The 27,167-nt window shown below is 37.2% G+C and overlaps 1 protein-coding gene across 1 annotated transcript; it reads right to left on the bottom strand.

Moving 5' to 3' along the window:
* Positions 1-14,601: 14,601 nt before the first annotated feature.
* On the bottom strand, positions 14,602-26,175 carry LOC112317769 (alcohol dehydrogenase E chain). Its single transcript, XM_053923047.2, has 8 exons — positions 26,057-26,175; positions 25,274-25,412; positions 23,443-23,530; positions 23,127-23,346; positions 20,851-21,111; positions 17,605-17,740; positions 16,871-17,009; positions 14,602-14,871 (listed from the first exon to the last, which is right to left on the bottom strand). Exons 1-8 carry the CDS (start codon positions 26,111-26,113, stop codon positions 14,847-14,849), a joined length of 1,065 nt encoding a protein of 354 aa, XP_053779022.1. The 5' UTR covers positions 26,114-26,175; the 3' UTR covers positions 14,602-14,846.
* Positions 26,176-27,167: the final 992 nt, after the last annotated feature.

Consider the following 27,167-nt stretch of genomic DNA (forward strand, 5'->3'; position numbering starts at 1 on the left):
GATTGTATGATGAGGAACACTGAAGGGGTGAATTGTGGGGGAAATGGAGTCAGTCAGGCTCCCTCACCAGGCCCAATAAGCAGTATTCCCATAACCTTGAGAATAGGCCCACAGGCACAGATCACACTTTGTTATTTAATATCTTGGCATCCTGCTGCCTTTGTGTGCATTTAGTACATAAGGGAGTTGGGACTTCCCACAGTGTGACACATGGCTTGCAGCATGCGTGGATTGCCCCACCCTTGAATAAAGGCATGCTAGGTGTTCCCACGGCTCCATGAATTTTCTTCTGTGTGCCCGAATCCCATGTGAATCTGTCCGGCCTTGAAAGGCTGCAAGACATGTGGCCTAATGTAGTAGGTGTCCTATAGGGTCCAGTAGCACAGTCTCCACTATCACCCAAGCTGGGTACTCGAAGTGCAGCCTTCATGTGGGCTGAGTACATCCTCCTCTTAGTTGAGCATTGGTTGCTGTTGGCAGATCAATGGGAGAGATTTACTCAGGCCAGTCAGCTGCAAAGACTGGCTGGGACCACTTACTACCAACCTCCACCCTCTGTGGAGGATCAGCTGTGTAGGGGCAGGGTGGTGGTACTCCAACATGGTCTGTAGCTGTCCACTGGGTGCACTGGCCCTGGGGTTTCCTGGGTGGTGCAGGCCAAGGTCAGCCCTCATCTGCGTTTTGCCTGGGGCACCCTACCTGAGCTGTAAAGCAATCTGAGATGGCTGCTACTTGTGCTGGGCTTGGATATTCCCAGGTGAAGCCAACCTGTGACTCTAATCTGGCTGCCACTATGGCTCACTGAAGCCAGCTGTTGTTTATTTGATAGGATTTAGGAGGCAAGGCCAGCCATTCATATGGAAAAGCAGCTTGTGTGGGCCAATAAATTGGGTGGGGTTGAGCCTCTATGGACCTCCAAGGTGGATCATTAGCCAGGTTGATGGAGTCTCAGATATGGCACCAGTCTACCGGCTCTGTGGGGGAAGGGCTCAGGAAAGGAGCAATGGCCTCTGCTCTCCCTGATGCCAGACACTTCAGTCTCTCCCTGTATACCACTGGCGCCCTTCCAGCTGCCACCCCACTGCTGGAGCTCAGAGGGAGTGGATCTGTTTAGATGAGCCTGTATGTGTGTTCCCCAAGAGAAACTGCTTCAGGCTCCAGTAACCTCCTCCACGGACTCAATCCCCACTGGTTTTCTCAACCAGAAGTTGTGGGGATTTATCTTCCTGGCACTAGAATCCTGGGCTGGGGGGACTTATGTAAGTCTGAGACTCTCACTCCCAAGATATCCCTCCAGAATTTTTATCCACTTGGGTGTGGGGCCTGCCTGTTCTGCACCTGCACCCCTCATGCCAGTCTGGATGGATGTTGTTTCTTCAGTTCCATAGTTATCAGACTTCCATTCAACTCGGTTTCTGATGTTCCTGAGTGATGGTTGTTCTATATTTTAGTTGTAATTTTGATGTGGTTGTGTGAGGAGGCGAGCCACGTCTGCCTATGTCACCATCTTGACTGGAAGGAAGCCCAGAGACTTTTATTCCTTTTATGTTCTCCCTTTGGGAATGGGAGTGTGTCTATCTTACATCTGTGCCACCAACGTATTTCGAAAGCAGATAACTCATTTTCTTGTTTCACAGGTTCACTTAACATCTAGGGAGGAACTTTGCCTCCCTATATGCCACAGGATAGATCATACCCAGACTCTGGCCCAAATGTAATATTAGATGGTAATTATTGTAACTTTTTGAGTTGAAGAGATTTAGAAGAGAACTAGGATTTAGAGTTAATGCTAGAATAGATTAAGACTTTTGGGGATATGGAATGAAGTAACTGTATTTTATACATGGAATAAGGGTTTGAGGTTAATATTGGGAGGGACGGACAATACTGGGACAATACTGGGATGAATAATGCTCCCCCAAATTCATGTCCACCTGGAATTTCAGAATGTGGCCTTATTTGGAAATAGGGTCTTTACAGATGTAATTAAATTACGCTGGATTAGCATGGGCTCTAAATCTAACATAAGTAGTGTTCTTTTAAGATGAGGAGATAGTTGTAACTTAGTGTGCGCACCCTCTTTTGTTGTGTGTTTTATGTACAGAGACTGCTTTCTAGGTTGAACTTGAGTCAAGAAATGCAGAAATAAAAAATATTGAGCAGAATTTTTCTTTTTCTTCTTCTTCCCCTTTTTCATCCTCTTCCTCTTCCATGTAGAAGAACTGGATTTGAATCTCTACAAGGCAGTTTAAGGATAATTATTTTTAGGGATTAAATTGGTTTAGCCATGTTTATCCTTGAACTGAATGTTATTAGGTTGACATTCATTTATATCAACCCCTCTTTCATTAGTGTAAAGCTACTACCAGTCAACACATTTCTATAGAGACTGACATATGCTCCAGCACTCTCCTCCTCTTTACAGCAGAGAAGTCAGATGTCAGTCAGTGAAGGCAAAGGTGCCCATGACTCTGGCATTTCTGCTCCATGCAACACCACTCAGCCTTGACTGAGCAGCTCCCTGATCCAGGCTCTCAGCTGGATACAGTGAGGGACAATGAGGGATCAGAGGCCTCTGACTCTGCCAAGAGGCAGGATGGGGTTGTGCTTACGATATGACCTTGGATTCAGGCAGACCTTAACCTTACTAGCTGTGGGAACTTGGGCTGATTATTTAACTGTTTTTAGCTTTAGTTTCCATATCTGTAAAATAAGAACAAATAATAGTACCTCCTGAAAGCATTGCATGGTGAGTAAATGAGATAATCCCTTTAAAGCATTTATCAGGGAGCTTGACAGATGGGATAACTCTCAATAAATATTAGCTACAATAATCATCCATAAAGGCGAGTTCATGATCTATGGGAGAAATGACACACAGACAACCGTGTGTTGCATGTGTTAGTTAACAGTTCTGGGAGCTGCTGTATTACAAGTATAAGTTAGTGCTCTGGGAGCAGAGAAGGGGATGCCCTTCTGAATGAAGAACTCACAGGAGGCTTTGTAGATGAGCAGGCACTTATAGCAGACTTTAAATCATCCTGGAAAATAGAGAAAAGTCCTCACTGGGTCATTTCTGTTGTCCTTTGTTCAGTGTAACTAGTATGTCTATGGTTTCCAGAAAAGAGGAGTTTAACTTTTCTTCTATCCACATTTGGAGGCCTCCTAAAATCTATAGTAAAGTCAGCTATTTAATTAGATGTAGACTCTCAAAACTCCCAATAACAAGGCAGATAAATTAACATAAAGGATTTGTTTCTCTAGAATTGACTCCAAAGCTTAGGAGGGAAAACCCAGCATCTCTATAGGAGACCTAACTGTCTCCTTGTTATCTAAAGGCCTCATAATTGATAAGAAACTAAGAGAGCTTGTTGTAATGGCAGAAATCATCCTCAATCCAAATCCTTCATTTTGGAGTGGGGGGTTAAGTCACTTTGCAAAATGGTTAGGTTAATACTCTTTTTAAAGTAGCTCAAAAGAAAAATAAATATCTTTACATATGTGCACAAATAGTCTGCAAACTTTAAAGCATATTGAGGGTTGAGGTGCAAAATGAAGAGTTGGGGGAGGAATTTAGCACCAGGGCATAGAACTCTAGGCCAAGATTTTAAATTCCTTGAACAATTTTGAAAAATAACCACATTAATTATTGTACAATTAGTATTTTATTTTTATTTTAATACTGGAGCCAAATGTTGGGGGAGTCGAAATGCTGGCCAGTGTGGCTGTGGCTGTGGAGCCGGGAACCTGGCCATGAAAAGCTGTGGGGGAGTTTGTTCGCATGTGTCCTGAGGGTCTTGGGAAATAGAGTAAGAGAAGCCAAAATCCAAAACCACAAAGATGTACACTCCAGTCTTCGGTGAGAGCCAAGCTACAAACATTTTGAACGTCCCACAATGTTTTGTTGACTTATTTCAAATCATTTGGATGGTGTACTTGACTGAGATGTTAGAGAAACACCAAATGTTCATAATACTTAAAAATAATACAATGTAACATAAATTCCGGGGTTGCAAGAAAATTAAAATATCTTAAAAATTAAAAATAATACTTTAATGATGGAGAGATTTCTTCTCAAAATTTAAAAGATTGTTATTTCCTATGAAAAACACAAATTATTACTTTCAATATCTAATATTCATAGAGTGCTTAATTTGCCAGATGCTTCGCATACTTTGTCTCATTGAATTCTGTCTTTAAATGAATGAATGAGAAGGTATCATAATCATGAACATCTTATAGAGGAAAACACTGAGGCTTAAGGAGTAAACTTCCGAAGGTGAAACCACTAGTGGTAGAGCCAGTATTCCAGGGGGCCTAATTCCAGAGTTTAATAACCTGCTTAGCAATGATAATATGACTAATATCTTTGTCACTCTCCCTATGTTCCAGGTACCATTCTAAGTGTTTTACATTTATCAACACATTTAATCTTCACCATAACTCTGTGGTAGGTTCTGTTATCCCTGTTTTAAAGCTGCATATTTTTCATTAATATCTTTGTCATCACTAATGTCACTTTCTGATTTTCATAGCATGTTTTTCCGAAACATGTCAATTTTATTCCATCTAAGTTGCCTGTGACACAGCACCTTTTTTTTTTTTTTTTTTAAAAGAGATTTTATTTATCTATTTAGAGACAGGGGAATGTAGGGAGAAAGGGAGGGAGAGAAACATCAGTTGGTTGATTGGTTGCCTCTCCCATGTGCCCCAAGTGGGGACCTGGCCCACAACACAGACATGTGCTCCACCCAGGAATTGAACCGACAACATTTTACTTCATGGGAGGATGCCCAACCAAGTGAGCCACGCTGGCCAGGGCCGGTAATGGAACGCTTATCCCTAGATACATTCCCTACTGAAGTCTTTGGCATACTCCTGCATCAGCTGGGGTACTCTGCATCTGAGCACACCTGCCTTCCTGCTTCCCAACTCTAGTTCCAGGGGTGACTTCAACCCTTCACTCTCACCAGGGTGAGAGCACTGGCTTCCTAGACCCTATGTCTTTCTCTTGAATTAAATTAATCATTGTTGGAGAACTTCAACACATGGCATTCCAAGAAAAGGTTCAGTGGGGGATAATTTTTTGAGACCTGTTATGTTTCTGTTAGATTTTTATTCCTGCTATGATAATATTTAATTCTCAGGAGCTTTTTTATTTTTGAATTACAACCTGTTCTTATTGTATGCATGCAATTGCTTGTCTCTTTCTGGATATTAGTAACAGCTCTTTTGAAGATTTAAAAATTCTTTTTTCATGGATTATTTCTTCCAAGTTTTTTGCTTTGTTCTCTCTCATATTAGAAAGCTAAAAGCATCTCAGATGTGTTGGTTTTGTGCTTAAGCTGGGAATCTTTGAACACATAGGCACTGTGGGTGTTATTGTTAGGGAAACTGTAGTGTCCCTAGGTCCAGATCTTTTCTCTTTGGGCTGGTCAGGTTTTTCAGAAAAGGAACTTCTGGTTTCAGTGTGAAAGATACACATGAAGTTGCCACTGTTCTGGAATCCAAGAGGACAATTGAAGGTCCTTGAGAGGCAGAATCCTTTTAAGGCCTGGGAAAATTTCCTTATACGTAGCCTTACATATCTGCCTGTGATAATCTCAGGTTTCTAAATAAATGAGTGAGAAAAATACATCTATCACTTTATAAGTAATGTGGAAAATGGACAAGGCGTTTTGAAATCTCCTGAAGGTTTTAAAGACATTTTAGAGTAGTTTATATCATTTTGACAATTATTTTTCCAGGGTATTTTTTCTTAAATGAAAATAAAAATCACAGAAACTTCAAGTTATTTGACAATTATATATGAATATTGCAGTTGAAATCTTTATTTCTTTACAGTTTCTTTATAGGTAATAAAGTTATAAATCTCATAGTAACAAGTACAACCAAACAGTGGTGGTGAAGAGTCAATTTCAGTTCTCCAACTTCCTTCACTCCCAGGTTTCTGAGGTAAATAGCCTGTTTTTGTACATTTCCAGCCCTTTCTCCAAGCTCATATAACCTTATATACTAATAAGTGGGAATACTTTTTTGCTTTGTTTTGTCTTTCACAAATATTGAATCATACAATGCATATTATTTTGTACTTTGCTTTTTATGTGTAATTATGTGTCATATTCATCCTTTGTAAGAGATATTAGTTATTTTAATATCAATTTAACATTCAAAGTAGGGGTTAATCATTTTTTGTTGTCTCAGTCAGACTGTTTAAAGATTTTTTTCTACAAATGAGGCTGCAGCAAATAGCTATATCTTTACATCATTACACATAGACACCTCTATTTTTATGTAGTTTATTTCCAAGTATGGTATCTGTGGGGGGAAAGACATATATGTTTTTAAATTGTAATAAATATTGCCAATTGCTTTTCAAAAACCTGTAACAATTCACATTTTACCAGCAGAAGCTAATAAGTTAGTAATGATATCTCATTTAAAAAATTTTATAGTTTGCTGACCACTATCAAGATTTGGCACCATTTCATATGCTTCTTGGCCATTTTTATTTCATCTGTTATGCATTTTCATTATTTCTAATTTTCCTGCTGAGCTGTTGGTTTTTCTAAATAAATAAACACTAAAATATTAGAAATATTAATATTTTTGTCAATCACATATGGTACAAGTATTTTCTTTTATATTATTTTCTTTTTGACCTGATTTCTTAATACAAAATTTAAATTTTTCTTCATGCTAAGAATTTGATTTTAAATCCTTTCATAAAGTTATTAAAGTGAACCTCCCACCTCATTTGAATTTATATCTCTCATGGGAAGTCAAAGGAAGGAACAAAGCAGTGCATCCTCACGTACCATGTACATGTTGTCCTCTATCCTCTTTGCCCCCCTATTCCTCTGTTTCTCCTATATAGTCCTGTTTTCAAAACCTATGACATCTGCCTACTTCATCTTTCTTTCTGTGGAAATACTTGATTACAGACCTAGCCTATAACATCTGTGCTCAAATACATGTTGAAATATAAATATAATCACTTGATCTATTTAATCAATTTGCCCATAAAAAAGTTCCTTTATCCAGTATTTTGGAAAGTCTTGAAGAAATACATGGTAATGAGATTATAATCAATTACATTCTTTAATAATTTATAAGTACTTGAAATTGGGAGTTTTCAACTCTGAATTCTATTGTCATGTGATGGTAGATAGAATTCTCAGATGACTTTTAAAATTCCCACCCCCTGGGGTACATGCCTTCTATGATCTCCTACACTTAAGTGGAGAAGGAACCTTTGAATATAATGGGCTAGTCACTCCCTTGATTCAGTTATATTAGGTTATGTTATATGGCAAATGGTAATGGGTCAGCCACTCCCATGATGGTGTTATGTAAGACTGGAGGGGGGCTTGGAAGTCAGGAGACTGGAAGTGTGAGAGGCTATGGAGTGAGCCACGCTGAGATTATTCCCAGCCTGCAACCTTCAAGAGAACAGAAGCACTAGTCCTCCAACCACAAGGAACTGAACTTAGTCAACAACCATGTGAACCTAGAAGAGGACCCCAAACTCCAGAAAGGAATATAAATAACATGTTAACAACATGGAAGCTAAATAACATGTTATTAATTAATGAATGGGTCAACAACAAGATCAAGGAAGAAATCAAAAGATACCTTGAAACAAATGAAAGTGAGGGCACAATAATCCAAATTCTGTGGGACACTGGGAAAGCAGTCCTAAGAGGGCAATTCATAACATTACAAGCATATCTCAAAAGATAAGAAATAGCTCAAATAAACAATCTAAATTCATACTTAAAGGAACTGAAAAAACAACAAACAAAGCCCAATATGAGTAGAAAGAAGGAAATAATTAAGATCAGAGCAGAAATAAATGAAATAGAGTCTAAAAAGAAGTAATAATCAATGAATCCAAGAACTGGTTCTTTGAAAAGATAAACAAGATTGACAAACCTTTAATCAGACTAATCAAGAAAAAAAGAGAAAGGACCCAAATAAATAAAATCAGAAATGAAAGAGGAGGAATAACAATTGACACCAAAGAACTACAAAGGATTGTAAGAAAATATTATCAACAATAACTATACAACTTGGACAAAATGGATAAATTCCTAGAAACATACAGTCTTCCAAAACTAAATCAGGAAAAATCAGAGAATGTGAATAAACACATTACACCTGGTGAAATTGAAGTAGTAGTCAAAAAACTCCCAAGAAACAAAAGCCTGGATGGCTTAACAGGGGAAATTCACCAAACATACCGAGAACTAACACCTCTACTTCTTAAACTATTTCATAAAATTCAAGAGGAGGGAAGGCTCCCTAACATATTTTGGGAGGCTAGCATTATCCTAATTCCAAAACCAGATAAAGACACTACAAAGAAAGAAAATTAGAGGGCTATAGCTCTGGTGAACATAGATGCTAAAATCCTCAACAAAATATTGGCAAACTGAATACAGAAATTCATTAAAAAGATCATACACCATGATCAAGTGGGATTTATTCCAGGAATGAAAGGTTGGTGCGACATTCACAAATCACTAAATGTGGTTCACCACATAAACAAAAAGAAAGGCAAAACCACACGATCACATTAATAGATGCAGAAAAAGCATTTGATTAAACCCAGCACCCATTTATGATAAAAACTCTCAGCAAAGTGGGAATACAGGTAAAATACCTAAACATGATAAAGGCCATTTATGATAAACCCATGGCCAGCATCATCCTTAACAGACAATAACTATAAGCATTCCCCTTAAGATTTGGAACGAGACAGGAGGTTGACGTTCACCTCTCTTATTCAACGTAGTACTGAAAATTCCAGCTACAGTAATCAGATAAGAAGAAGAAATAAAAGGCATGCAAATTGGAAAGGAAGTAGTAGAACTGGCTTTATTCATAAATGAATGATTCTATACCTAGAGAACCCCAAATATTCCACCAAGAAACTACTAGAACTGGTAAAGGAATTTAGCAAAGTAGCAGGATACAAAATTAATATCCAGAAATCAGTGGCATTTTTATATGCCAATAACAAACTAACTGAAAGGGAAATCAAGAAAACAATCCCATTTACAATTGCCCCCAAAAGAATACAATACCTAGGAATAAACCTAAGCAAGGATGTAATAGACCTGTACTCAGAAAATTATAAGACAGTGAAGAAAGAAATTGAAGAAGATACAAATAAGTGGAAGCACATACCATGTTCATGGATAGGATGAATTAACATCATTAAAATGTTCATACTACCCAAAGCAATCTATAGATTCAGTGCAATTCCTATCATGAATCCAATGACATATTTCACAGAACTAGAACAAATATTTCAAAACTTACATGGGACCACAAAAGGCTCTGCATAACAACAGCGATCCTGAGAAGGAGAAACAAAGTTGGAGGAATCACACTACTTAATATAAAACTCTACTATAAGGCCATATTAATCAAAACAGCATGGTACTGGCATAACAACAGACACATAGGTCAATGGAACGGCATAGAGAGCCCAGAAATAAACTCACACCTTTATGTTTAATTAATACTTGACAGAGGTAGTAAGCACATACAATGGGCTAACAATAGTTTATTCAATAAATGGTGTTGGGAAAATTGGACAGATGTGTGTCGAAGAAGGAAACTAACCACCTTCTTACACCACACACAAGAATGAATTCAAAATGGATCAAATAAATGTTAGACCCCAAACCATAAAAATCCTTTAAGAAAACATAGGCAGCAAGATCTTGGACATTGCTTCTAGCAATATTTTATCGGATATATCTGCCCAGGCAGGGGAAACTAAAGAAAAAAATAAACAATTGAGACTATATCAAACTAAAACTTTTTGCACAGAAAAGGAAATCTTCAGCAAAATAAAAAGATAACCCATATAATGGGAGAACATATTCACCTATACATCTGATAAGGGGTTAACATCCAAAATTCACAAAGTACTTAGGAAACTCAACACCAAATATGCAAACAACCCTATTAAGAAAGAATGAAGGACCTGAATAGACACTTCTCCCAAAAGGACATACAGATGGCCAATAGACATATGAAAAGATGGTCAATGTCACTAATCACTAGAGAAATGCAAATAAAAACCACTTACTAAATGACGTACTATTTCACACCTGTCAGAATGGCTATTGTCAATAAATCAAGAAACAACAGGTGCTGTCGAGGAGGTGGAGAAAGGGGGACCCTTTTGCACCATTGGTGGGAGTACAGAATGGTGCAGCCACTGTGGAAAACAGTATGGAGATACCTCAAAAAATTAAAAGTGGATCTGCTTTTTGAATCAGTGATCCCACTTCTGGTAATATATCAGAAGGAACCCTGAACACTAATTCAGAAGAACATAAACACCCCTATGTTCATTGCAGTGTTATTTATAATCTCTAAGATATGGAAGCAGCCCAAATGTCCATCAATAGATGATTGGATAAAACAACCATGGGACATTTACACAATGGAATACTACTTGGCCATAAAAAAGAAGAAAATTTTACCCTTTGCGACAGTATGGATAGATCTAGAGAACATTATGCTAAGTGAAGTAAGTCCTTCAGAGAAAGACAAATACAATATGATTTCATTCAAATGTGGAATCTAATGAACAAATTGAACTTACAAAGATAATGGGGACAGACTCAGAGATGGAGAGCAGGATGACAGCTAGTGGAGGGGCAGGTTAGTGGATGGAGGGATTGAGCAAAAAAGAAAAAGGACTTGTGGACATGGACAAATGTGTGGTGATTGCTGGAGGCAGAAGACATAAGGTAATGTTAAAAAATATAATAACAACTAAATTTAAAAAATAAAGATTACTAATGTTTGGCCACATAACAATTATTCCTCTCATCCCCCCAGTCAATCTAGAAGACTGGGCAAGGGGAAGGGGAAATAGAGTTACAAGGTTTTGTCCCAGTGGGAAGCATTGTATCTCTTTCCTCTCTTCCTTTTTCTTTCCCAGACCGTGGGAGAAGCTGCAAGACATCTGCTCTTCCAGAGAGTTAGAGAGATTTCCACTTTTGTAAGTAATGTACATTATATATTCATGATAGCTAAGTCCCAAGATGTTACAAACTCTCAAATTGTGAAAATCTATTATATAAATCCCCCCCCTGCCCAATCACAGGGAAATAGCCTAATATAGTTAGTGACATCTTTCAGGCATGTAATGATTTACTTCTCATTTCACATTTAATTTTGGCACTGGTCAGAACACTCTCTTTCATGAATCATTTTTTTTCCTTATCTTCCCATTTCCCAATTGCCCAGATGGTATATTAGTTCATAACAAAAAATATAATCATTTTCAATATTATCATTCCTTCTTTATGTAATACTAATTTTCTATGTATAAACTATCATTTAGTTAGAATTCTTCAACTTTTCTTCCGTTATCAAAGTAGACAGAAATGTAACTCCTTTTGACAGCTGTCTTGGAGAAAACAAAAGTTTGTTTCTTTCACAAGAATTATTGTATCTTTAATGACCTGTGGAGAACCAGTGAATTGAATGGTAATATAAACCCCAGGCCAGGAGGAAGGCTCATGCATAGGTTTGAAGTTTGGCCTCAGTTTTACTGGACATGATGAAACCGGATTACTCTACACTAATGTAATTTATTGCTGATTGCAAATGTCTAAATTGGCAAAATCAATATTTACTGGTCCCCCGTATGGAATAAATTATGGGGATGATTAATCATATATATCTTCCTCATTTTCCTTATCATCTCGAAAGCCTCAGAAACTCTGTAAATGATTGGTTTCTGGGTCAGTGGTAGTGTATAAACAGCGGAGTTAGAGAAGTATAATCTGGTGAGCTCTCTGAACTTGCTTTCTCTTATATTGACTCTATTAACTTTGTTGACACACCCAATACCTCAAAGACTAAGCCTGGGCAAGGAAACCAGATGCTTTCTCTATTTATCTTTCTCGTGACATAGTTTTGTTTGTGAGTAATTAAGCAACTTCTGGTTCTCTTGATGATTGTGATAAGGCAGTGCAGATGGTCCTGGAGATCCCAGGTCCCAAGTGAATGAAAGGATCTAACCAAGTCCGCACATCTGCCCATTAATCTCGTGTGAATACTGTCTGGCCTCCACTGCAGTGCTCCTATTCTATTTTTATTCTTGCTCCACTAATATTGGTCTCTCCTTTTGTGCAATGGCCCACTTCATGACAATTGCTAGGTATTTGACAAATAGAATATAATATACTTCAAGAAAACTGTCGCTTTAGAATTTTCAGAGAATACATATTGAGGTTATTTGTGCAATAATCATTTGCTAACAGAATTAAGTAGTCAGGTATCTAAGAATGTAGTTATTAGATACAGACTTGCTCTCACTTTAAGTTCTGAGTAATTTTCTAATGATTATGTCAAAATGACTTTCTGATCCTAGAGAATCTTGTGTGATTTGTAAAGCAATGACAGGTTAATTCAGAGTTCAATTATATTGTTTGTTTATTACCACTTTTTTGTTTATTTACTATTTCTGAAGGAGCTAAGTCATTGTATCAGAGCTATCAACTAAACCATCATCATAAAATTCTTTAACAAAAAACTGAAAATTTTCTTCATTTTGACTAAGCTTTACGAAGCTGACTAAAAGTGAGTGCAAGCCATGTACATTTATATTTTTAAAAAGAAAACCAGCAAATGTGGAAATGCTAGGGTAAGAATTTTCAATGCTGGAAGCCAGTGGGACAGGCTGAACATATACACCATTAGAGGCCTATCAGGAAACCGACCCCTCTGGGGTGCATTTTTATGTACTGAGTACAGCTGCCTCCTTCCCCGCCGATGTCAATGTGAATAGACAGCCAGTGTTGGGTGCGGAAAGCACCTACCCTCAACCTCCTCACCCCCCACCCCATGGAGGAGGATGGTGCCACGCTGTGAGAGCATTGACGTGCCCACCTACACCCTGGTCTCTGCCTGCTCCCCACAACCGGGGAGGAAAGAGATGAAGCTGAATGTAGCTTCATCTGTGCAACCAGCAGAATTTTATGCTCACTTTTGTGATAGAGTTATTTAGAACCATCTCCTTCTTCTCTGGGTCTCATGTCATCACGATCAATATAAAAACATTGGAGCACTCAGCAGCATGGATCCATAGTCTTCCATGATGTTCTCATAGGAACATTCTGAAGCCCCCCGGACGCTCAATATCTTCTTCATCCTCTTACAAAGCAATTACACTGCTCCTTACATTTACATGACACTTCATAGTTGACAAAGCCCTCTCACTTAGCACCATCCCATCTAATCGTCCTGAAGCAGTAATGGCTATGTATTTTTTTTTTTACCTATTATACTCACAGTTATGGTTTATTAGAGGGAAAGAATACAAATTAGAACCAGCCAAAATAACAGAATACAGGAAAGAGTTTGGGAGGGTTCAAATTGTTAAGCTTTCCTTGTCCTCAGGATGTATTACCCTCCCATTATTGAAGTGTGAAAATATAGCCAGAGTATTACTAACAATAGCCAGGGGGGAGTGGGGAGGGGACAGTGAGGAGAGGGGATTACAGGAACTACTATAAAGGACACATGGACCAAATCAAGGGGGAGGGTGAAGGTGGGGGAGGGAGGTGGGTTCAGTTGGAGTGGGGTGGAGGGATGGGGAGAAAAGGCATACAGCTATAATTGAATAACAATAAAAATTAAAATAAAAAAACAAAAAACAAAAAACAAAAAAACCCTCTGGGCACCACAGCTTGGTATGTAATTTTTTAAATCAAAGGACCAAATGGGCTCAGAGGGGTGGAGTAACTTATAGGAGGTCACAAGTAAGTGGGAGATGACTTGCTCTAAATCTAGGATCCTTTCCACAAGACTAAACAAATTATAGACACGGAAACAAACACACTTTTGGAGAAAGCTAAAACTCCTTCAAGGAATAAATTTTTCATTACTCATTTAGAGATAAAGCTCAAAATGTAAATCTTCTCCTGACTGGGAAAGTGTTAACAAATGTACTACAGGCTTTCACATATTTAAAAAAAGAATTAAACTAATCCCAGGGTTATAGTTTTGACTTAAGACAAGTTCTAGATTGAAAATAATTTTTGCAAAAATGTAAACCTGTACATGTAAAAATATACATATTTGGAAAACATATTGCTTTAGATGTTTGTGCCATTTCTTAGTCACCTTTTACATGCTGTGTCCACATCTGCTTCATCCCTACACTTTAAGTCACCACATTACTTTTTAATTACCTATGGTTCATTTCAGTTAATTGTAATAATTAAGGTGGTTTAACCAATAAAGCACTTTTATGAGTAAAAATTCCAGATATTCTGGACCTTTTTCACTTAAGAGTCTTAGCGTATTTTTCCCCACACATAATCTTTACCTTAGGGAATTGGTACATTTCATGAAAAGGAAAATACAGACAGTGAAAGCAGAGACAGAAGTACAAGGCTTCAAGCACAAGAGCCCATCATGTGCACTTCAGGGGCGAGTATAATGAGGACCTCTTCCACTGAGCTTCAGTGACTAAGGGTGGCTAAGATACAAAAAGGGCAAGAAGTCAGAAGAATTATTTTTCCTGGATGGGAAAGATGACATGATCCAACATGCCTGGAGTGATTAAGAGGGAATGTTTATTGGACTCAGTTACACAGCTGATGGTTAACCTAGCTGTCACTTAGATTTTAAACCTTTGCCTGAAAAATGACTTCACATCAGTTTTTGTTTCTTTGGAACAGCTCCCATGTGTAATTAATTTATTGACAGCATCTCTGAAGAACAGAATTATTGACGATGTTTGGCTGACGTGCCAGATGGTGAAGGAGCCAGAAGACTGCTGCAAGTGAAGCATTTGCAAGGTCTCAAAACGTCAGGATGGTGTGGATACTGAAATAGAAAATATAAAATGTCAACTGTTTGAATGTTTAGGGGATTCACACTCTTCCATGTGAGAGCCTAAAGAGCACCTGATGTGCGCCAGTGAACAGCTCTGTGTTTCCTGCCACTCCTTCACATTCCTTTGCGCTCAAGTCAAGTCAGAGAGCAGCAGTTCACCTTTTCCGGCTCAGTCCTGCGTTTTCTCCAACCTTTAGCTCAAACATAGCATCCTGAACATCACTGCCATTTAGGCGGTATTATTGAGGTGTAAACTCAATTTGACAATGCTATGAGGCAGGTTCTAATGTTATTTCCACTTTACAGATGAAAAATACTGAGGTTTAGAGAAATTTGTAACTTGCTCGAGGTCACATGTCTAGTGTGAAGTGCTGGGATTTAAACCCAAATACAAAATTGCACAACTCACAAGATGACAGGTAACTTGCTTGAAAGAAGCAGCGATGTAATAGTTAGTTACATGCATGTTGAAGGTTTAAAGGAGCCCTGATAAAGCGGTGCTTAAGGAGCCTGGGAAGTAGAAAAAATTGATTTGCATTTAGGGAACTCTGCTCTTGGGAAGATCAGAAATGTAACATTTACCCTGGGACTCATGTTCTTTCTAAAAATCATCTTCTGATGTTTAAATGCTTTTAGGAAAAGAAGGTCTTCATGCCTATAAAATTATATATAGAGAGAAAATTATCTAGATAATTTAGAAATTAAAGGACTGTGTAAATAAAATTAAAATAGCCTGTTATCCCACAACAAAGAGATAATCAGTGTTAATATTTTCTTGCATTTTGATCAATGTTTTTTCTACACATATATACATTTTTTATTGTTCTTGTTGAGAACTTGGGATCATATTGTATATATGTTTATTCTCTATTCTATAAACTGAAATTATATTATGAAACCATTTCTTTTTAATGGCTTCTTTGATTTCTAGTACATGTTGGAAGCCCTTGAAACCATCCCCGTAATGTTGGACTTTTAGGATATTTCCAAATTTTGCTATTATAGATGACTATGCTTAAATAGAGGTGTTCACATATCTGATTATGTTTGTAGAGTAGATTGCCAGGAATAGAGTTGCTGGGACAAAGCATCTCAGGGTTTTTTCCCCTCCCCTGATACACATTATCAAATTGCTTTCTAGAAAGGATGTAATCTGATGCTCTGTGATGCTAGTTTCTTTCCCTCTTCAATAATATTTATCAAACTCAATGTCTAGTATAATATGTTATGTGTGTGGATGCTTAAGAAATAATTAAACTTTCAACTTAAAATTGAAAACTTCAGGAGAAGAAGTATGAGGTAGTAGAAAAAGCATGGGCTATGGAAGTAGAAGGTGGAAGTTAGGTATAACTGCCTGTTGCTAGTTGTGCCTCATCTAGAATGCAAACAATTTTTTTCTTTTTAGGTGGTTGTAGAGTTAAATATTAGGGGTATGAAGTGACACTGTCTTGTTTTGCTAAGCTATGAAGAAAATGTAAGACAAACATTTACAACATCATTCCCCTTTCCCACCATTTTTATTCGTGAAAAATTCTTTGTAAACTGAAAAAAGAAAGAACAGTTTTTTAAAGAAATAATTGTGATATTTGCATAGAAAACAACCCCAATGTAGCTCCACCTACTCCCATATATAATTTAAATTTATAGCCATTAATGGTCAATCTTTTTAGGTGGCCAGGCAGAGGCTGCAGGAGCTCCATGTCATAAGACTGTGAGATTCTGATTTTTTTTTTTCCTTGCAAGGGTGAGTGTTCGCTTGTAAATAAAGATCAGTGCCTTTTATAATTTGGATTCACTGTAACCAACATATGTAACTTCATTTCAACAGAACAGGAAATGCAAAGCAACTATTCCTAGTTTATCACAATGTGATCTTGCATGCAAAGACTGAACTAGTAATGGAAAACCAAGGCACTCCAATGCTTTTCCCATATTTTCACCTTTTTTCTGTTAACCAAAACCCCACTATACAAGGAAACTTAAAAACTACCTCTTTCCAGAACGAAGCAGTTCATATCCTTCATTTATGTTTTCAAAAGGTAAAACATGGGTTATTAATGGATCCAATGAAAATTTCTTAGCCATAAAATCAGCCACAAGTTTGGGGACAGAATCTTTACTCTTAAAGCCTGAAAAGAAAATGACATCATTGTTAGATGCAGTTAGTGGGAAGAGAATTGGAGAGGAGACTTTCTGAATGGAATTAAAATGAAAGTTCTACTCAGATTACTATTATTGAGGTTAATAAGAGACAGAGTGCTTCAATATCCTCTGGCAGTGGTTAGACTTATTATTTTACTTAAAAATCTGCCTAAATAAACAAGGGTCCTTAGTAATTAGCTCTCTCACAGAGAAATTATACTATGGATGGTTATTTCCAAAGTCAAGGAGAAAATTGTGCAATCGTATAAATTTGGGTAATGAAAGCAGACATGAATTATTGCTCTGGATTTCCTGGGTCCTAGTAGGTGTATTCAGTGCCTTGTGGAGCCACATGTATAAAAAGAAGTGGTGATAAAAGATCCTAGTTTATGGGGACACCAGAAAAATCTGTCTTGGGAACTTATGCATTAGTTCCACATCTAGTTGATTTGGAGCCTATAGATGCAAAGGATTTTACATTTATTTTAACCATGTTGACTTTTAAAACCTGGCCTTGGCACTTGATAAAGGGAAGAAGTCCTGAGGTTAAAAAAAATTCAGCCCTTGAACCTAAACACATACCACCAAAAGTTGCTCCTTTCCAGGTACGCCCACTCAACAACAACTTGGGGTTCATGGAGAGATTTTGGGAACCAGGAGGTAATCCTACAATGACGCTAATGCCATATGCATATTGACAGCATGACAAGGCAGCCACCTGGAATAAAATTAATATTTGGCATCTTTAAAGTGGATTCTCTGATAGTCCTCGCTCACAATCTACGGTATCATGTAATACTGATCTAGCTAGATTGTGAGCTTGTGGAGGGAGAAGATTATATCTTTGGCATCTTCACTCCCCATTATGCCTAGGATAGGGCTGTGGCTTTAGATAAAACCCCAAAAGTGTGTTTTGGATAAGACAATGGATGAATGAATTTGTATATACATCATTCTTTCTTATAAAGTAATGAAGAGGTGAATATCACTACAAACATACCTGTAAAAAGTCTGATTCCTTAAATACAAGTGATATTTTGTCATCACATGACTCACAGGCAATCTGAGTTGGTTAACTCATTTTTCATTTGTTTATTAAATGGATGTTTTGAACTCAGTACTTTGAACCAAGTATTTTGATGGTGAGCAAGATATAAGGTTAATTACATCATCACAATTTGTCTCTGGTCCACTTGATGGTCTCCCTTTTTAATGGTTCCATACACTACTGTCCATTTCTAAAACAGACACTTTTTCTGATTTATGTATTTAGCCAGCTTTGTGGAGGTATTATTACCAAATAAAAGTTGTATATAGTCAGGTTATGCAATGTGTTTCTCTAGGGTGTACTATGTCCTGATTTAATATACATATGCAATATGAAAGATTACCACAATCAAGTTAACACACCCCTCACGTAGTTATCATTTTCTTATCTTTGCTTTTCGTTTGTGGTGAGAACACTTAAGATCTATTCCCTTAGCAAACTTGAAATACAGAATACAATATTAATGACCATAACCACCATGCTGTACATTAGATTTTCAGAATTTGCTCATCTTATAACTGAATGTTTGTACCCTTTTACCAATATCCCCCCATTTCTTACCCCAACCCCAGCCCTGGAAACCACCATTGTACTCAATGGTTCTAAGACTTCAACTTTATTGGACTTCACATATAAGGGAGATCGTAAAGTATTTGTCTGTGTCTGGCTTATTTTACTTAGCATGACGTCCCCCAGATTTATTTATGTTCTTGCAAATGGCAGGATTTTTCTGATTTTATGGCTGAATAATATTCCACCATACACATATCACAATTTCTTCATTCAGTCATCAGCTGATAGATACTTAGGCTGTTTCCACATCTTGGCTAATGTAAATAATGCTTCAGCAAACACAGGGGTGCACATAGCTACTTGAGGTAGTGATGTCATTTTATTTGGATATATACCTAGAAGTAGAATTGCTAGATCATATGGTAGCTCTATTTTAAATTTTTTAGGGACCTTCTATACTGCTATTTGTAATGGTTGAGCCAATTTACATCCCCTCCAACAGTGAACCACAACTTTGCCAATACCATTTCTTGGACCTTTTGATAGCAGCCATCCTAACAGGAGTGGTGAGGTGTTATCTCATTGTAGTTTTGATTTACACTGCCCTGATAATTAATGATGATAAGTACCTTTGAACATACCTATTGGACTGAAATGAACATGTTTTAAATGTGCTTTTACCTCCCCAAAATATATATTGATTTTACTTTAAACTATATCTATTATTCTAGAACTTCAAAAGAGAGCCTCCCTGCCCCAGTCAGTGTTTTAAACATTTCTGTAGTAGGAAAATTTTTTCAGGATCCCCAGCAATATAGATAATGATTAGTCCTTTGATTATGGAGTATGGCATTTGGAAAACCAGGTAAGCTCAGAACATGTGACTATCAGATATTGGTGTCTTCAGTTAAAGTAACAATCCAATTCCACATAAGAAGCTGGAAGAAATATAGCTGGAGATGTCTTCCACATGGTAATTGATAATGTTTTGAATTATTTGAAAGTAACATGTATATCCTAGAGATCATGTTTCACTGCAACTTTGGAAAACAGTATTTCCTGTCCATAACACCAGCTAACATTTATTAAGAGCTTACCATTTGACAGGCGGTGCTGGGCTAAATATTTTACATACTTTATCTCATGTAATCCATAGCTAAGAGATATGTACCTCTTAAATTTTTTTTGGTGGGAAAATCTGTTGACTTTTAAAAGTATTCAGTCTAATGCACAGACGTGGGTGCTTAATGTATGTTCCAGGCACTGTGTTGTAGGCAGTGGTAAAATGGGGTATATTTTGTGTTAATAAAATGATATGGGCCTTAAATTGCTCATTATTTTTAAAAAATATTTTATTGATTGTGCTTTTACAGTGGTCCTATTTTCCCCCTTTGTCTCCTCCCACCCCCCATCCCCCACTCCTTCAGGCAATCCCCGCACCATTGTTCCTACCCATGGGTCATGCATATAGGTTCTTTGGCTACTCAATTTCCTATACTGTACTTTACATGGCTATTCTGTGAGTACCAATTTATACTTCTTAATCCCCTCACCTCTCCATCCATTCCCCCACACCCCCTTCTACCTGGTAACCATCAAAACACTCTCTGTATCCAGGATTGTCTCTCTGTTCTTCTTGTTTGCTTAATTCATTTTTTAGATTCAATTATTGATAGATATGTATTTATTGCCATTTTATTATTCATAGTTTTGACCTTCTTTTCCTTTTTCTTTTTAAAAAATTTTTATTGTTATTCAATTACAGCTGTGTGCCTTTTCTCCCCATCCCTCCACCCCACCCCAGCTAAACCCACCTCCCTCCCCTGCCTCCACCCTCCCCCTTGATTTTTTGACCAAATTATGATTCATGAAAAAAATCAGAACTCACTAAAATGTATAAAAATTATTAAACCATTTCGTTAAACAATGTGAGGGAAAAATTGAAAAATGAAACTTGCCAGTTTGAGAAGAGAATTTGTATTGTTTATATTTACTTGAGTTTCAATTTTTTAACTAAAAATTAACAAGGTAAATTTAAAATGGCTCAATAAAAAAACCTGTCTTTCTTCTCTAAAGGGAAAATAGTTTGCTTAGCTGATGGAATGAAACTTATAATAATAAATTAAACAATCCAGGTATCAAATAGGAGAAAGAAAATCACCATTCACAGTTTTAAAAATATTCTGTACATATAATGTCCATACTTTGCTGCCTAAAACATACTCCAGAACGAGGAAACATATTTCAAAGCATTTCACGGTACATACCATGGTGTCAAGACAACCAACGACTTCAAATGAAAAATCCACACCTCCACTGGTCATTTCCTTCAGCACCTCCTGGATGGGTTTCTTGAAGTCCTGTGGGCTGATGCACTCAGTGGCACCCAATTCCTTTGCCTTCTCAAATTTGCCTTTGTTGATGTCCACCCCAATGATCCTGGCCGCTCCAGCCGCTTTACAGCCCATGACCACAGACAGGCCGACTCCTCCGAGGCCAAACACCGCACAGGTGGAGCCCGGGGTGACCTGTGTTTCAGAAAATGTGAAAATGGATTAAGTAATGATTGGAAAGTGTCTAAGCTGTATGAAGTGCCACATCTTATCTGTTATCAGGACTATTCAGACTCTTCTGTCCAACCTGCTTTCAAATCTCTGTTGGCTTCTGTAGGTTCATGTTTAAATTGAGGGCTTTGAACTAGATCAGCAGTTCTTAAACTTTGCAGACATTAGAATCACCTAAGGAGCTTTAAAACCTCTCAGTGCCCAGGTCACAGCCCATAACCAATTACATGTCTACAGGTAGGTCCCAGTTCCCAGGTGACTCCAATGGGAAGCCCAGGCTGGGAGCCAGGGACTAGAGGATCTCGGAGCTCTAAATGCCAATGACTCCCATCCTGTAGACAATCTAGTGGCTAAAATCCATTGACAAGCTTCAGTAAATTGTACATACACATAAGCAATTTTTGGGAAATGAAATAAGTGGAAAAGGTATTCCAGGAGGCCAAAATTAACCTAACCAAATCCTCAATGATTAACTCCTTGGTTCATTAACTTTCAGTAGTCATTACCGGTATAATAAGAGCAGAAATTAGCTGTGAGGCAGAGAAGTTATTCTCAGCTTAACACCAAACCTAACAACTGGGGAGATTTAACTGGAAACTTTAAGAAAATGCAGCTTGAGACCAGTGTACTCTTAGTGGGTCTTTATGCTTGCTTTTTAAAAATATACTAATGAACAATAATTCAATAAAAAGTTGGTCTACATTTTAATAATGGTTGAAATTCATTATCATGAGTGCCCTCGGCTTCTGCTTTGTGTGTAGGCTCAGACCATCTGCTCAAACAGACGATGCAATTGCACAAGGGACTGAGGTCTAAAGTCACAGAATTTGAAAAACATCTGCTGTCAGTTGTTGAAATCAGCTAAGGACTGTTTAATATATCTGGTCTGCTTTAGGAGGCAGCCTCATTGTTGGTAAAATATTCCTTCTGTCCCTAGTAATCAATCATTCTCTGGGGTACATCATGACTTTTTACTTTACTTAGAAAAATATGGGGCTTGTGGTTGTAATTTTAAAATGTAGGTAATAATATATTATGGTTTAAGATTCAGCAGGGATTTTGAGAAAGATGCTATTCAAACCTCTCATTCTAACCAGCCATAAGATTTTGGGCAAATAGCTTTATGTATCTGGGCCTCCTAGATTTTCAAACTTTGGGGAAGAGGGACCTTAAAGAATTTCTCCTTCAAACCTACCACCTCTGAGGGTGTGTGTGTGTGTGTGTGTGTGTGTGTGTGTTTTCATGGCAGGGGAGGAGAAGCAGCAGTGAAATCCCCTAATGAATAGAATAAATGCAAAATGCATCACTGAAACTTCATTGCTTTCCTCATAGCGATCTGCAAAGCAGGTATGTTGGTACTCCTTGGTCTGGAGGTGTAGCAGGTAAGGCTTTGGAATCTACTGTTGATCCTAATTCTGGCAGTAGAGGATTGATGGACTAGATTCTCCTCAAAGGCAACCCTTTCATTTCATTTACTTTTGCTGCTTCAGAAACTAGCAGAACCTACTGTGCCTGGTGTTATGTTTGTGCTGACTCATCAGAGAATGAATGACTAAATGAGGTCCCAGCTCTAAAATTTAGTAATCTCATAAAGAACAAATATAGACAAATAATTATTGAAAATGGCATATTTACTTTTTTTCACTAATTATCAATAGCTTTTTGCTTGCTATAAGCAGATAAATTTTCTAGGATATGCTCTTACTTCTCCCTGAAGACATTTTTCTACTCATAATCGACAACTTAAATTCTATGGAGTATATTAATGTTATTGTGGTAGCGGGTGGGGGGGGGGAAAGCTACCAGTAAATCTATGAAGAATTATCTCTAATTGCTGTGAGAAACCACTTTCCTGTGGTGACAGGAAAATGGAGCCGAATGTACTTGAACAATAATTTAAAAAAAAAAACAAAACACTTTCCTTTTGGTTCCTGACTGTCCAAGTGCAACTGGTTTTATCATTCATTGTTCACTCCCACCTTGGCAACTTTGACTGCAGATCCATAACCAGTAGTGAATCCACAGCCAATGAGACAGACTTTCTCTAGTGGTGAGGCTGCATCAATCTTGGCCACTGAGATCTCGTCCACCACTGTGTACTGGGAGAAGGTGCTGATGCCAAGGTAGTGGTTGATGGTCTTCCCTCGGCAGGTGAACCTGCTGGTACCATCCTGCATGGTCCCCTGAGGCATGATTATGCTGGCCAGTGCAACACACAGACACACAGAGCATGAGACAGGAGCATAACCAAGGTGTAAATTCATTGGCTGTGTAAGGAGAGTATCAGAAACTTACTCATTTTTCAAGCACAAGTTGCCTTCTGGGTGTTTACAAACACTGCATTTCCCACACTGGGGAACAAAGAGTGGGATGACTTTATCACCTGGAGGGGAATAAAACAATTCTTACTAAATCTCTGCCCAGGAATTAATATAACAAGAACCTAAAGCTGATGGTTATACATAAGAGGTGGTTGTCTTTGAATAGGGTCTAAGAAGTACGATCCAGTCACCATGATGTCATTGGTTATTGCCTGGCAGCATTGTGATTGGTTGGGGTTTATATGTGCCTGAAGATCGCCCAAGAGGAAATGCACATGTGGGAAACAACATGGATTTTCAAATGTTTTTAATGCACTAATAGTTACTTTTTTATCCTGTGCTTTTTTTCTCTTCGTGGTTTTATATGTATCTCATTTAACACTTAGTAGTCAAATGTTAAATATTCTTACTATAAGTATCTATAAATTTTAGTTTGTGAGAGGTGGCCATACTCTCATTAGATGTTGGGGATAGTCAGTATTTTATAATACTTTGGGGTACAGTAAAAATGAGGATTTTGACAAACATTTCTTTGCTTTTAAAAGTGACTGTTTATTTTTACTATAAATGAGTGCCTATTTTTAAAATTTTAGTGTTTTTAAAGAAAAAGTAACAATAATGGGGAAAAAAGAATTCAAGAAATTTCCTTGAAAATCTCAACCCTCAATCATTAGTTAGGAGCTTTCTTTTAAGATAAGAACTTACTTTCAAATGTTTTTAGCTGAATTATTTATTTTTCCTGTTATGGTGGAGGGAGGCATGGTGAAAAATAAGGGTGTCATTGATTATTAATTTATTTCTAACTGAAGGAAATACTAAGAACTGAAACTCAAATAAAGCCACTTATTTTAATATTTTCTGTCCATAGGTTAAGTATTTGATAATGGGGGAGGTTGAATTTACTGGCTACAGTGATTTTTTTAGAATTAAATATAATTTTTATTTTAAATTATCTATTTTACTCATCCACAAAACCTGTAAAAATGGTTGGGCCATTTTTGTCTATAATATTTAATAGATAAATTTTATATGGAGATGACAGCATGAGCATTTTATATTTTTCAGTCTTTACCTCTAAAAATATTTATCTATATTAATGCAAAATAAAATGAAGACAAAATAAATATTAAAGATAAACTAGTACTTTGTAACCATGGTTAAGTGTAATTAAACAGATATGGTGTATACAGGATAGTAGGTCTCTCCTTTCCTTCTAAATAGTCTGTTTCATTCATTCATTCTGTGTTCAAGAAAGAAGGTCACATTGGAACAGAAAATCAGTAACCAAGTTCCACTTCGCACCTAAGAGGAGATCGTGTTGATTCAGTCAGGGCCTCAATGTCCCTGTTCTTTGAAGTCAGCACAAAACAGTTTCCATTCACTGATCTATAGGCCCAGGACATAAACTAGACTAAAGTTTAGGCCCATAGACTAAAGTTTTTTTCCCTTGTCCTATTTGTAGTTCTTCTTGGACCTGAGAGAAGACAGTTCTCAGCAGCACTAAAATGGGTTGTTTGATTGTGAACTCTGTCAGGCAGTGGGTCTCTTTTGTATCACTAGGATCAAACCTGGTACCTGACATCTAGTAGGTACTCAGCAAATACTTGCTGAAGGAGAGAATTCATGAGTGCATGAATGCACACATGCCTGAGGCAGGAAGAAGAGGAAGAGAACTCTGTTCAAGTCCCAGCCCTGCTGCATCCTCAGCAAGGTCTTTCACCTCACACTGCTTCAGTTTCATCATCCAGGCTGGATGTTCTTGGGATCCTGAACAAAGGTACATTCTCCAAGTGTGAATTCTGTACCTGGTTTTACTGTAGTCACCCCTTCTCCAATGCTCTCCACAATGCCAGCTGCCTCATGGCCTAAGATCACAGGAAGAGGAGTGACAAAGTTTCCACTAACCACGTGGTCGTCTGACTTACAGAGTCCTGTGGCCACCATCTACGGGATAAAGGAAAGATAGATTCAGAAGAACTAAGGGTCCTCAGATGGACTTAACATGGCCAATTTCCTGAAGTTGGACTTGTGAAGAGTTGTCAAGGATTTTGCTAATATTCCCTATTCTACCCAAATACAAAAGATTCTGTTTGTCTGAAGATTATTCAGGCTAAAACCCTCCTATACTTTTCTTTCCTGCCTTAAGTACTTCAGAATAATCTGTGAAATAATTGTCTCTGAAATCTTTAAGTCTCATATAATTGACAAGAATGCATTCTTTTTTCTTGAAGTACAAACTGCAGATTAGCACCAAGAAAATTAAATCAGTTAAGTTCCACCATCTAATGCTAACTGATTTTAGAATTTATCATCTATTTACCTATCATCTATCTATGTCTCTTCATGTTCCTTTGCACTTTTTTCTGTATAAACATATCAATTCTTTTTTATTTTATTAGTGTGAAAGAATTTCAATCTAAAATGGAACCATTGGATATAAAATGGAAAATCTCGTGCTTGTCCCATCACGAAAACAAAACACAAGGACCAAGAGACCTATTTCCTTAAATGCCTGATTTACAGAAAACTGGTAATATTATAATTTTCCTAAATAATAAAGAGTTGGCCAGGAGTTGCCTCAGACCAACCTTGGAAAATTTTGCTCTTGCTTTCCAGAGACATGATTGGATTGGCTTTGTCTTCATGGGGAATTTTCAAAGTTTGTCTCCATTTGTTTTTGTTTTAAAAGTGAAAAATATCAATGAAATGAAAACAAAAGAATACATTGGTGCAATATTGTCATCAGATTAAGCAAAATTCAAGGCCCAAATTAATTAAACAACAGTAAAGGAACATTATATAATAATAACAATAGAAGATGCCATATAACAAATATATACATTTTAACAGATATTAACTGAATTCTCCCATCTTTAAATTTCTTGCCTTTAAGTACACCCTATCCCAAACTCTGAATGGACTGGCCTGTAGCTTATTATAATTTGCACATTCTAAATTGCAATTCTTCAGTTAATTCTGAATAAAATCATCTTTTTGACCACGTTGAGTTTGACTTACTTTACCTCTTTATTCAGGTAGACATTAGGATTATGCTGTATATATTATTTCTTCTCCTTTTTTAAATTTAAGAATTTGTATTTATTTCTTTTTTTGATAGGAAATGTAATCCCACTGTTTGGATCACCATATAAAAAGCGCCTCTTAATGAATTTTTGGTTATTTGTATAACTATTCTCTGAGTTTTTTAAACCTAAAATTAAATAGGCCAAATGACATGGCAAAGCAATGTGCCTAATATTTACTTAAAAGATACTTGGAAAAGAAAAAGCTGTAAAATCTTTTCATGGGTGCATAAATTATCTAATAGCTCTCAAATATTATGGGGTTGAGGAAGGGAAAGGAGAGAGGCTAACAATATATATAACAATATAACAATATAACAAACATTTAAGTCACTAAGGCAATATATTTAATCTACCCAAGTCCAACATCATAAAATATGCTTGGTGGTTTTTTTTCTTCTGAGTACCAAAATGAAATAATCTAAATGTTTAAATGAAATATATTATGGGTCAACATGATGAATAGCTGAGTCATTTTTGAGATGAGGAAGAAATACAAATATTGTATAGTGATTTTAAAGTAATGCACCAACTCCACAATTTTAGTAATATAAAAATATGTATCGGTAATGAAGGGTGAATGGACATAAAAGTGGTTCTGTGGAAAGTAACCTCA

The sequence above is a fragment of the Desmodus rotundus genome, chromosome 4 (assembly GCF_022682495.2).
Source record: "Desmodus rotundus isolate HL8 chromosome 4, HLdesRot8A.1, whole genome shotgun sequence".
Lineage (NCBI taxonomy): Eukaryota > Metazoa > Chordata > Mammalia > Chiroptera > Phyllostomidae > Desmodus > Desmodus rotundus.

Excerpts from the sequence above, each read along its gene's own strand:
- LOC112317769 (XM_053923047.2), bottom strand. The coding sequence starts at position 26,113 with ATGAAGACAAAGCCAATCCAATCATGTCTCTGGAAAGCAAGAGCAAAA. Across the intron at positions 25,413-26,056 it reads CAAGAGCAAAATTTTCCAAG|ATGGTGGCCACAGGACTCTG; the intron begins GTTGGTCTGAGG and ends TTTATCCCGTAG. Across the intron at positions 23,531-25,273 it reads GGTGACTACAGTAAAACCAG|GTGATAAAGTCATCCCACTC; the intron begins GTACAGAATTCA and ends ATTCCCCTCCAG.